Source organism: Pieris brassicae, chromosome 9 (assembly GCF_905147105.1).
Source record: "Pieris brassicae chromosome 9, ilPieBrab1.1, whole genome shotgun sequence".
Lineage (NCBI taxonomy): Eukaryota > Metazoa > Arthropoda > Insecta > Lepidoptera > Pieridae > Pieris > Pieris brassicae.
Genome location: NC_059673.1, coordinates 8,404,926 through 8,418,557, shown reverse-complemented (window position 1 = coordinate 8,418,557; position 13,632 = coordinate 8,404,926). Strand labels below are relative to the sequence as shown.

Sequence of the window (13,632 nt, the reverse complement as noted above, 5' to 3'; positions counted from 1 at the left end):
TGTCGATCAAAATTACGTAAATTAACACGTTCCGGTCGGATTGTCAATTGAATTATCTAGCATTTGGTCCAGCCGGTGAAGCCTTAAAGCTAAGCAAAAGGTTTCGCGTATCGGGTTACATATCAGGATTACGGGTGGTATAGGAAATTATATAATCCTTGACGTATTAATTAGAGTTTGTTGACCTCGATTCGTTCTAGATAACGAATGACCGGGACTAATTACAATATGTGAGATTGCGATTTTAAAGGAATAAATTTAATATTTGTTAATTGATTGCAATGTGATTATGAAGATAGTATATAACTATTGATAAAATGCTGTCTAAACCACAGATTGTTGCGTTGTTAATCCATCTGAGACGGATATATTTAGTTGCAAATTGCCTGAATTCACAAGAAGTACATTATTTATAATCTTAATATATATAAATTTCCTGTCACGATGTTTGTCCGCAATGGACTCCTAAACTACTTAACCGATTTTAATTTAAATTGGCACACCGTGAGCAGTCTGGTCCAACTTAAGAGATAGGATAGCTTATATATATATATAATTCTACTGTACGTGTGTCTTTCACTGAGCTCCTCTTAAACGGCTGGACCGATTTGAATGATTTTGAATGCGTTTGGGTGGAGCCCTGTATGGTTTAGATTTACAAATCAGCCCGGCAGATGACAGATGCAGTCGGTACTTTCATACTTCGATAAATCATGCAGGACAACGTCTGTCGGTCCGCTAGTTAGTTATAAAAAGGTTTAGCTTTTTATATTAATAAATTTTCTATTGTATTAATATTAGTTTCCTTTAATAAAAGGAAATAAAAAAATCTATTGCATTAATTATGTTTTTTTGTATGCCACCTGTCTTACTCTTGACCTTATTTCTTTATAAAAGCTGTTACTAACTCTTTCCAACACTGAAATGTGTCAGTTATATCTTAGACTGTATGTCTTTTGAAGGATAATAAATGTTCTTACGACATATTACCATTAGGGTGATGATACGGTGACCACTGTCACCAGTTTATTTATATTAAATATTTTGCAATACTATGGTTATTACATCTTCACATCCGTAGGCTAAATTTAAAAAGGCTAACAGGATTAGGCTTCAGCTCGTGCTTCATTACAAGTAAAAGTTTAGTCTCAATTCTGCTTGTTCGACCTATGTCTATCCCTAATCTTAAAGGACCGGACACACTCTTCTAAGTATCTAATTAGATAGAGATACTAATAAATCTATGTTGAATATAACCTACATATTAAATTGTGAATTTCACTGTTAAGGACTAGGTCTAGCCATTCCTAGGTCCTGGCCAATTCAACTAATTGGCCGGAAGACTAGGTCGTTCAGTATTAGTCGATGTGGGACATGTCGGCTGTCATCCAATTAGTAATGTAAATACAGTCCTAGTTTTGCTCTAGATTAAACACAAAACATGATCTTTGCTCAGATAATATTCCTTATCCCATTATACGTGGAATTCCTTAAGTTTCAGAGCTTATTAGAAAATAATATCCGACATTATGACTGAAAGGTGTACCTACTCGTGCGTAGACTGAAAATTATCTTATGTTAGAATGGTTTTTAAACTTAATTTCAACGAGGCAGTAACGAAACATTTATACCAAATGGCAGTGATCTGATTTCAGCAATCGCGGTCAGCTATTATTATAATTATAATATAAGTGTCTTCTGAAATTGACATAACTATATAATGACTAGCAGGACCCGACAGAAGTTGTCCTGTCTTAACTATGAATATTGATTTCGAATAGGAATGATTAACTAAAAAGCTTTATGATATACAACATTCTGTGTTTGTTTTCCAATGTTATGTCAAACGCCATAAGGTTACATGAAAAAAGTTTGAATTTTAAAAGCATTTGCAAACAATATTGCTATCGTAAGAAAAGTCATGATTACTTAAGTATTCTTAAATTTTATTATATTCCACGCTATTTTCTTATTTTTTTGTTTCATAAGAACCTTCTTCTGACAATAACAAACACAACAAAAAAAGAATTAGTGAAATTGGTATAGCCGTTCACGCGTGATGCCGTGACATAAGAACCGTGTTATAGCAACGTCAGTAGGTCGCAAGGTCGGTATTTGTGATTCGAGTAGGAAAGTCGATCCCCGAAAAAAAAGGGAAATATAATATTGTTGACTTATTTTTACTTAAATAATTAATGCAACTTTTGTTGCATAGATTAGACTTGAAACTTTTTTTTTAAATAAATAAGTAAGCAACCAACTCTCAGTAAATACTTTAACTATAGTTAGTATAAAGGTAGGCCAAATTGTGTTGAGTCTGAATAAGAATAATAAATTTAGTTTTTTGTGAATCGTGTTTCGTGAATCTAATTTAAATTTGTCAAATAATTTTCAATTCATTCACAAGATATTTTACTCCCAGTTAGTTCACAATAAACTATATATTAATTATTAAACATCCGATAAAGTGGTTTAACAAGTCTAGTTGCGCAATAAAAAATAACACGCGAGTCAACGCTTAATGACGTCAATTACGTGGGAAAATAATAAAAAAATATTTTTTGACATTTGATTACCATTTTATTGAATTAAAATATTTCGATTTGCATATTTTTTCTACTCATTGTTGATTAATTTTTGACCAGGGCATAGTGGGTGCCCTTTTTTTAATTTTTAAATACTAATTATAATTAACTTGGTCTGGCCATAAATACTGTTATAATTGAAAAATTTTGTTTATGGATGACATTTTTTTAACAATTGAAGAACATTTTAAAAAAACAATATGACCGTATTTATGCTCGAAGCTCTGAGGAAGCTTCCCAATTAGTCGACAGAGTGCATCGTGGGCACTATCCGACTTCAGTGATGGTTTAGTGGGGTATTAGCTCTGAAGCAGTGCCATACTTTTATGAATAAGGTATCAAAACATCGGCACAAGTGTATCAAGATACCATTCTTGAGAAGGTAGTATCCAACAAGATCATGTTCAATAAATCAAGAATGGTCCTTCCAGCAAGACTCGGCGCCGGGTCATAAAGCTTGGTCTACGCAGTCTTGGTTGGAAACGAACGTTTCGGACTTCATCAGAGCTAAAGACTGGCCATCATCTGGTCCCGATCTTAATCTGCTGGCTGTATTATGGTCAGCTTTCTTAGCTGTATTTTGTTCTAAACGCCATGACAATTAGGAGTCCCTAACATAATCCGTACGATTGGCAGAGTGTTACCATGGAAAGTATTGCATGGAAGTGGTCTCCCACTTCTAATAAGCTTTCTATGTTTTAAATTGTTTTATATTTATGTATTAAACTAATACACTATAAGAGTATTTTTTTTCTTTGTTGCAGTATTACTGGCTAGACAAGGTTATTATATACGTATAAGTATGTTTTTATATTTTGGGAATATGTCTTTTTTTATTATGTATGTATATTTTCCGTGTTTTTTTAAAGTATTGATTGAATAGTTGTCAGGGGTTCTGGAATTCGAGTAGTAACGAATCCCGCAGGAAACTATTATAGCTTGATGGCAATGGGAATGAGGTGAGCGCAGAAAAACGAGATGTAGGGGAACAGTATTTATTGGTTTAAGATCACATAATTATAAATACTACAACATACTTAACAAGGACTAGAAGAAACATTACCAAACAGTTGTTTATGCTAAAGCGTAACATGCTTGATCTTCGAGTATTTTTCTATATTGTCTACGAATTAAATAGTCTAGTATACCTATAGTAAAACAAAGACCTTTCAATTGTTTTTGACTCTTTACTACAATGACTGATAGATGACACAATCTGTCACATGTACAATGAAACGGAACTTTGTATTCTGAGCATTTTTTTCGATTCCTGAAGTCCCGTAAAGTATACTTTTTAATTATTAAGTATGAAAATTACTCGGAGATCACAAAGGGTGGTTTTACTTCCCAAGGATATGGAAGATGCAGGTACATGATATGCTAATTACATGATTATGAAAGTTATGATGCATGCCAGGTTTTAATGAGTTTAAAGTGAATATAAATTGTTCAACTTGAAAATTTCAAAATAATTAACATTAGTCCAACAACGTTAACATGCATTTAGGGTGCTATCGCCAAACACGTCTGCTATTTTCAAAATCCAAATTACAAAAACAAAATAAATATATCTCTCTCATAACTCATTTAATTAATTCAAGTCCTGCAATAATCGCTAATATCGTTCAAGTTTTTGGACAATTGAAACAGCAGACCTGGGACCCAGAAGCATAAACCCAACTTGACCAAGGGTTTAATATAGAACCATGAACCACGTTAGCCAACTTACCCATTAATAAGGCTTCTGGTAGCCTGTTCAGCAGCGTATGCAGAGTCAGCTAGAGGTTTGACATCTGCTGATGTTGCTGCCGCTCGCTGCGCCCTTGATGCTGGTGAATCTTTGTTCAAAGGTGTAAGAAAACTCTCCAGCTTCCGTCGCTCTTGCAATGCATCGTTTCCTTGAGCTACTGCTGAAGCTATCTCTTCTGAAGTTGGAGGTTTGGCCGGCCATTCCGGTGGGGGCGGACCTACAATTATATTTGCATTATTTAAGAAAGGAATACAAAACGTAAACTCAAATCCAATTCCTTTTTCATCTTAAACTTTTAGATAAAATAATTTGTGTTTATAATAAAGCTAAGTTTCCAATCCAAAATTTCCAAAAGAATTGTTCATATACACAAATTATCGTTAGCGCCACTGACAACTAAACACAATATCATTAAAGCTATGGATAAAATTTGAAATTGATATTTGCAAAGTTTTGTTAAAACTATTTATTACAATATAGAACAGTTTATCTTTAAATATTAAATAAGAAGTTGACGTTGCCTACATTAGTGTTAAAATATTTAAAGAAGAATCCGTTTCAAAAAAGATTTAGAAAGTTAGAAAATTAACCCAAAAAACTTCAGCATTTTTTAATACAACTTTGACCAAAGGGACTCCTTTTTATAATATATTTTAATTTATGTTAGAGGTAGGATAACTTTATATACGTTAAGTTTATGAAGATTTCAAAAAGTAGGTTTTAATACATTTTTAATGTTATGCAATAATCTGTAATTCTATGAAAATCAGTCTTGCCCGATGTAGTTCTAAATTTGAATTGACGTCATACCAATCAAATGATTGGTTGATTGATCAAATCGGTTGATTAATTCAAAATTAAATATAACACATATTTATTTTGGTAAGCGGAAACATTAAATTCATTCGTTAGTAAAAAAAACGACAAAACATAAATTAAAGACGCAAAGTGTAAAATTATCTCGTTTATTAATTCTATTGAGAAATTTGTAGCCGTCAACATTTTTATGAAATAACACACGAGTTACACACATTTTAAGGTATTTCATAATACATTATTACACATTATTGTGTATAACGGGATTTAATTATATGTATTTATTTAGGTTTTCGTATTTTACACGTCATAGCATAGTAAAGTATTTTAATTTGTAGTTTTATTAACACTATCGTATTTTTTTATATAGACCCGGTTAAACGGGCCGGAGGCTCACCAGATGTTAAGTGATACCGCCGCCCATGGACACTCACATAGCCAGAAAGCTCGCAAGTTCGTTGCCGGTCTTTTAAGAATTGTTTAGCTCTTTTCTTTAAGTGTTTGACATATGGAGGGGAGGTGACTTAGACTCTGAAGACTCACACGAATCTGAATGTGAAGGTCAATCTTCAAAATTGAAGACATGTATCAAACACTTTAGTTTGTTAAGATAAACGTAACTTCTGAACCAATCTAAAAAATCACGAAAGCTGCTCATTAGCCAACTGATTTATAACTGTAAAAAATATGCAATTTTCCGCGGTGACACATTTGCTACTATCGTGATGTTGATTGCCTCCTTAAGATATCTTTCAGAGGTTAAATTATTTTTATATATATAATAATAGTAACGTCTGATTTATGTTAAAGAATTTATTATTGGTGTAAAAAGTTTGATAAGGCCTCCTTATCTATCTATCTTATATCTTAATACGAAACTGTATTATTTGTATACATACTGCAATGAAAACTATAAGTAAATAAGTACTTATTTATGTTCCCCATGGACACTAACATTGCCAGAAGACTTGGAAGTTCATTGCCGGCCGTTTAGAATTCCCACCCTTTTTTCTTGAGGGACCCTAAGTAGAATTTTTTCAGAAATATTTCAGTGGGCAGCTGTTTAGATAGGATAATTCAAGTATGCGTTGCAACCCGGATATGTAAAAAGCTAGTAAACTTGAGTTAAAATGGCTTTTAGGAAGGAAGGATTTTTATATTGGAATCGGTATTTTTGGAATGTGCATTCCAGGCTATGTATAAGTCACTGATCTACCATAAGCTGCCATTTTATTTTTATCTTGGTGCCAACGGGAACATGATTTCTGGAAGTGAAGTGCCCATGGACAATGTCAGAAGGCTCGCAAGTATGTTGCCGCTTATGAATAGCTACGCTCTGTTCTTGAAAGACACTAAGTCGATTTAACTACTTGCTAATGGTTGTTAAAATTGATCTTGTTAGAAACATTAGACGGGGACATATCCTTATAACTTAATATTAAAATCTTCATAGAATGTAAAATTTTCTAGATTAACTCATTAATTTGGTAGCTTTCTAATACATCCTTGATCTAGTTATCACGTAACATACCTTGGACACTTTGCGGTCGGCGCAGATGTCTCACGTTACAACTATTGAAATATTAAAAATATAGACAAAATACTCAGAAATTAAAATCCTAGCGCCGATTATAGGGTTGCATGACACCGGAACAACAAATCATCATACATTTAATTATTACTATAATCTATGGTTCGAGGTCATAGATTCACGTTTATCTCCTATAGAGCAGGATGTGTCTATTACATAAGATGACTTATTCACATTGACGCTGTATATGGAAGACAACCAAGCATACATAGCTTTATCAACAGAAAATACTTGAAGAACAACAAAATATTGGAACTAGCTATTTCAGTTATGATAAATATTTTTTATGCGTTCGACAAAATGTTTTTGTTGATGAAAAAATTAGGCGTAATTTAAAAAATAAATAGCAAAAGCTTTTGTTGTTTATCAATTATGAACGACTGTTTTTATTGTTTTTTTGTTTCAATGCGGAACATTTAGTGATTGTTTTAAACCTTTCTAAAGCAGATAGCAACCTTCAAGAGACATTGTTCTATTAATAATATTTATTCATTGCACGTACCAAAGCGCGATCTGAATATCCTACAAAACTATTGTACTCGATAACATTTGTGAAATAGGAATTTATCAAAAACATTTGTGACTTATAATTTCGGAAACACAATTTAAAAAAGACAAACCTACTTGAGCTTTAAATATGGGATTCAAATAAAATTATTATTTATTATTAAATTTTATTAAAAACGGTTATTAAAATAAAAACAACTAAAAAAATCTATAATGTCGGCGTATGGATAAATATTTATTTTCGTCATAATTAATTACAATTATGATAAAATATTTAAGATTTAATTCATACACATTAAACGGAAAATCAGTATATTTAAACCTGTTTAATATGCTTTGTAAAATTGCGTTTATATTAATAAAATACAAATTATTTGCAAAAAAAGTGGTACATAGATCGATTAATTTTACAAATCGCACAATCAGCCATATAAAAATAGGCGCGCAATTGTTATATTAATTTTAATAATGTCGTACAATAAGAACTATAACAATGTCATAATAATAAATTATTTATAATTGTAGACAAAGTTATGGTCCAAATACTCGCCTAAGATATAAAGGTACAAATGTTATCACTTTCCTCTTGAAAGCATTAGGTACACGGCAGTGATTCAGATCAGTGATGAACTTCTAGGAAGGTGATGAATAGTTTGATAACCATGGCGTAACAATCTAACATTTTTTTATATAAACAGGTAACGTGGTTGCAGTGTAGCTGCGAAGTTTTAAGACTCAGTACAACTTAAATTATAAGTACTTAAAGCGGGAATATCAAATCTGATGTTTATACAAAACTCCACTGCTCTATAAAACCAGAGAACCAGAGGACATAGCCCGAACTTTACTATATTTTCGTCTAGTTTTCGTATCCGGTAATATAAATGTCAGTTTTGGACGATTCGCGAACCATGCAAGTTTTTCCTTTAGTTTAGTTATCAAACAGTATTGTTGGCCTAGTGGCTTCAGGATGCGACGCTCATCCCTGAGGTCGTAGGTTCGATCCCCGGCTGTGCACCAATGGATTTTCTTTCTATGTACGCATTTAACATTAGCTCGAACGGTGAAGGAAAACATCGTGAGGAAACCTACTTGCCTTAGAACCAAAGAGTCGACGGCGTGCATCAGGCACAGAAGGCTGATCATCTACTTGCCGATTCAATTTACAAATGATCATGAAACAGATACAGAAATCTGAGCCCTAGACCAAAAGAGGTTGTAGCACCATTGTTTATTATTTAGTTATCAAACACGCCTACGAAGCGCTGCATCTATCTTTCTATCGACATTTCTTACACATTCGACATTACGATACTTATAACTTTTTTCACTTAACACTTGTAACAGCTAAATCGCACTCACCTTGTAAGGGCCAAGACATTTTGAGAAGCGGTTGCAAGTCTGTGTTTGTAGTCAAGTTAGATATAGGCGGTGATTCTGTGACGTCATCTGTTGTGAGATTATATCCAACTGTCACCAACATCGTAACTGTCAGAATTAGGCTGTTGACAAGGACACTTATATTGATTAAAATGGTCGAAGTAGCATATTTAACCCAAAATCTAACATATACTTACATAAGAATCACACAAACAGCACACTGAAATCTGCGCAGGCGCTTCTGATAGCTCCTGGAAATACTAGACTCGAAGACATAAGTAGGCTGCACTAGCGGAGTGCGCTCTTCGCTGCCGCTTTCCCGCTGCATCATCTAACCCAATAAAACTTTATTAACCGACTGGACACCAAAAAGGCTTAAAATTCGCGATCGAATGATTTTGTCATTAAAAACATAAAAACGTGTATACGACAGCGTTTTATACTTTGTTAAACACGTATATGCATTAAAATACAGACCGGATACCGATTTTTGGAATTCGATTTTCAAAAACTAATGTCACATTAAAAAACAAAAACCTCATATTAAAAATAGTGTTGCTACACTTGATCTCATACTTCCGTGTCTGTTTCTTGAAATTTTATTATTATACAAGTATATATAATAACTTACATATAAACTTTCGAAATGGCCTCTAAAATAATACGTCAATTAACGTAACGTAATTGCAAGCGATTTTAGAACATGTTATCGATTTGTGTGAGCCTTGTCCTGTGAATATTTTGTCCTTCGCATCTTAAGAGGAAATAAGTATTATATATATATATATATATATATATATATACACATATTAATATTTTAAAATACCAATAGCTTATTTTTAACAACCCTATAATTGACAGCAACTAATTATAAAATTTCTTGTTTGATTTCTGTTGTTTGTTTAGTTCTAAAATAAAATATAACCATACCAAATTTTTGAGTCTTGTCATTTCACTAGACGCCACACATTTCTTGTAACAATTGTAGCATCATTGTTCATGTTTCCGGGGTTTGTATGAAATTCAAGCGGGCGAAAACTATTTTATAATTTAAAGATCCGACGATATGTTATATAAATAAAGCCTCATGCAAAACCTATGTTATCAGTTATGTGATAACATTCTTTTTGAACTCAACTGCAGAAAACGAACTGTGATCAAACAGTGTCTGTTATATGACAATGCGCATTCAATTCACGTTTTCAAAAGTATAGTATAACCAAAAATTAAACAAAGCTATTTGTCTTCTTCAAAATGGAACATAATACGATCTTAATTATATATCTAAATGAAGTTTACAATTTGACATTTCTTAGCTTAATCAAAGGCGATCAAGAAAACTAATAAACTTATTAAAGTTTATTTTTACTTACGTATATGTGTAGAATATCATCAAGGAGCACGTCTGGGGGCCATATTTTTTAACGGATATTTTTATGTTCAGGAGCTTGGAGGGAATATGGAACATATGGTCAAAGTATGAGGTAAAACTGTGATTAGTTTAGACACAGCCTTCATAAGAAATGATTCGGTAGATTTGTGGGCAGACTGATTGCCGACACATATTCGTGCCTATCCCATGAGCGGGATATCTTGTGTAACAAATGGGTTCAAAGGTATAATTGATTCATTAAAAGATTAAAATATCATATAGAGAAACTAGCTAATTCGATTCGATTTAAAAGATCTCGCACCTATTTCATATTTACAATAATATAAAGTGTGTATTGGATATTTTGTCGATTTAAGTGTTCCAATGCTGATGTCAAGACAAAGTACTTAAGCTCGTTCATACAAACATATATACTTAGCGCTGAGGGTAAAATTTAGAAATTAGACTCAGCGCGAAAATTGTCTTCCTAGTTCGTCATTAATCGAATTTTTGACGTACGAGAGTCGGCTGAGTTTCGTTTTTGAGTCTTACCTGACTTTGAATTACCCACAATAATAATAATAATTTATTACAAGAATATGGTACAAAAATGTGTAAGCTGGTACAATAGTTCGCATAGTCTGCCACACACAATGGCGCGCAAATTTGTCTTTTTCTATTTTCTTATTCAACACTTCAGACAAGGTTTACGTATGTACTGTATTTGTATTAATTGCAACGAAATATTTATTACTATACGTATTTTTTATCGTGATATTTGAATTATAAAACAACGTCACTATTTTAGTCTTAATAACTAGTACAGCCATAAGTTATATGTTACTAATGAAAATGCATTTTTTTTCAAAGTTTATTATAAAAACTTCTTCCAATTTTGCGACATTTCATATATTCTCTCTATAAAATTGCAATATGGAATGGGGTGTTAGAGAAATAGGACTGCAGTGACCGCAGTGTGCATGGGCACAAAGTGGGTATGGATACGTCGGTCATAGTCCAGACACTTCAAAAGCTTGGTATCAGCCATGCCATATATGCCATATGTAAGCCGTATCAATAGATACAACAAAACTTCATCTGTAGAAGACCAGAAAAGATCATGGCGTGCTGTTAGAAATCCAAAGTCTGTTAATGCTGTTAAAGCCAGAATTCGTCGAAACCCTATTAGGAAGCAAAAATCTTATCGCGGGTAATGAAGACTCCCGCTAGGACTCTGTCGCGTATTATAAAACAAGACGCTTTACCGATGATATACAGGACATGCCCAAGAGTTTTGATTATTTGATTTTAATTGAGTTCTTTAAAAGCAAAGAAACATCCTCATTACCGATGTAAAAAATTTCGCGTTTGAAGAACACTACGATAAGCAAAATTATAAAGTGTGCGCACACAGTTCTAAAGAAGCTGCTCAAGTGTTCGAAAATGTAACACGTGGTCATCGTCCTGCGTCAGTGATGGTTTGGTGGGCCGTGACTTATGAAGGAGTCACAAAACTACATTTTTGTGTTAAACGAGAGAAAACTTCAGCCAAAGTGTATTAAGATACAGTCTTGGATCATGTTGTGTAACCTTTCAGCAATACACTTTAAAAAAATATATTGTGGACTTTCCAGGATTCTGTACCTGGCCACATGGCATGAACTGTTCAAGCCTGGCTTGAAACCAACGTTCCGGATTTTATCAGAGCTAAAGACTGGCCCACATCTCGCCCAGACCTCAACCTTTCTAATTATGGTCAGATTTAGAAGACATGACTTGCTATAAACGACACGACTACATTGAGTCTCTTAAGAAGTTTTTGGAGCAAGCAGTGGCGAAATTTCCCTTGAAAACAGTGCGGATTTCGAATTTGTGGCCAAACAACAAAACAGACCTATATAAAATCCAAATGTGGCCATTTCGAATATAATATTTTTTTTGCTGAGACTTTAATATGAATGTACACATTTTAATAATATTATATTTCTTCATTAATAAAAAATGTATTTTCATTTTTAACAGAACTTATGGCTGCTAAAGTGCTAACAATTTTATTTTGATGTTGAATAACTCATGTTAATGAATATTATATTCACAAAAAAATACAAAGCAACCCAATGCCAGTAAAAAAAATTGTAAATCTTTATAAAACCTTCCATAACATTTAAATCGGTTAGATTGGAATGAAATGATTTATATTGTTACAAACCGGTTCATTTTAACTGTTTAGTAGAGATTTAAAAATAAAAGGACTTTATAAATTAGAAACTCACTTCTCCTATGTTAAAATTAATCAAATATTACGCAAATATTATTAATTTTTATTAACCGCAAAATAAAACCTATAAATGTTAAATTGTTTATTCTGATGATGATTCTGATCTTTTTTCTGATATTTTAAGTTTAATATTGCATTTCAAGATAATACTTACAAATTCTGATAGTTTAACTATAAACGATAAACCACTGTAAACTATCACAAACACATTAACTTGAACCACTGGTCATGCTTACTCGATGTTTCAAGAACAACTAACGAACGTGCCGTATTCGTTCTCCGACCATAATACAGGTTTCAGATATTTCAGTTTTGGGGTCGTATTCTTAAACTTTAATCTAGTTAATAAACAATAGACTTGAGTGACTGAAGTTTTAAATAGTGACGTATGGTGTATGTCTAGGAAGTATCTATGGTTCGTTGTTCAATTTTGATGTGTCATGAAATTCTATAGAATCGTTTTTGTTAGGTTAGGTTAGGTTAGGTTAGAGATTCAGGCTCAGATATAGGTATTTTGTATTTTTGTTTTGGTATAAATACATTTAATATATATCACAACTAATAACGATTATTTTTCTGGCGCCCGCACTTCGCAGTTATATGTTTTGAACTGGTTAGGTCTTCATACCCTAATCCATCGTATAGTTTTAACTAAAGCTAATCTATCTCTGTTCATTAGAGAGGCATAATTTGACAGAAATAGAAGAAAAAGTATTTTAGTGGTTAATTTGATTGGTGTATTTTCTAAATTTATTTAGCCGGTAATTTTAAGGGCTATATTTTCTTCAAAAGAATCATGTATGACAGTGTGTTGCGACCGGGATTTTACCTTAACTGGTCTAGACTAGAATAATGAAAACGATTGTGTTTGAACGTAAATTGGTCGGAGGGTCATATTTTTGTAGAAATTGCGTTTTTTCAGCTTGAAAGCCACAGAAGACTTAACCTTATGCTGTATTTATTTAATCATATTTAATAAAGAAAAAAAGAATAAATATTAAACTAGGCAAATATAGATCTTCTCTAATTTTTAAGTAGCTAAAAGTAACACAGAAAAGGGCAATTAAATTGCGGGGTTATTATTATTGAAGCCGAGAGAGTGGTAGTTATAATAGATTGCATATTATTTATTCTAAGTAGGACAAAGTAGTCAAAAATATTAGTGCATTCGTTTTGGCCAAATGAACCTGTTTTCAAAAAAACGAACCAAATAACCGCAGGACAATGGTTCAATAACCTTTACTTTGCCAAAAATAACGTTGAATCCACAGATCCTTACTTAATAGCGAAGTTTATTTAATACATCTGAATGTTTAGAAATATAAAAAGTGTTTTCTTTCAAAACAAATACAA

General features: G+C 32.6%; 1 protein-coding gene across 1 annotated transcript in view; it reads right to left on the bottom strand.

The window, feature by feature from the left end:
- Positions 1-12,575, bottom strand: part of LOC123714115 (peroxidase) — a 28,607-nt gene extending 16,032 nt beyond the window's left edge. Inside the window, exons 1-4 of the mRNA XM_045668256.1 lie at positions 12,434-12,575; positions 8,827-8,960; positions 8,612-8,751; positions 4,315-4,552 (exon numbers count right to left, since the gene is read on the bottom strand). Of these exons, the coding sequence (XP_045524212.1) occupies positions 4,315-4,552; positions 8,612-8,751; positions 8,827-8,960 (512 nt within the window). The 5' untranslated portion in view covers positions 12,434-12,575. The remainder of the gene's footprint in view (positions 1-4,314; positions 4,553-8,611; positions 8,752-8,826; positions 8,961-12,433) is intronic.
- Between the last annotated feature and the right edge of the window lie 1,057 nt (positions 12,576-13,632).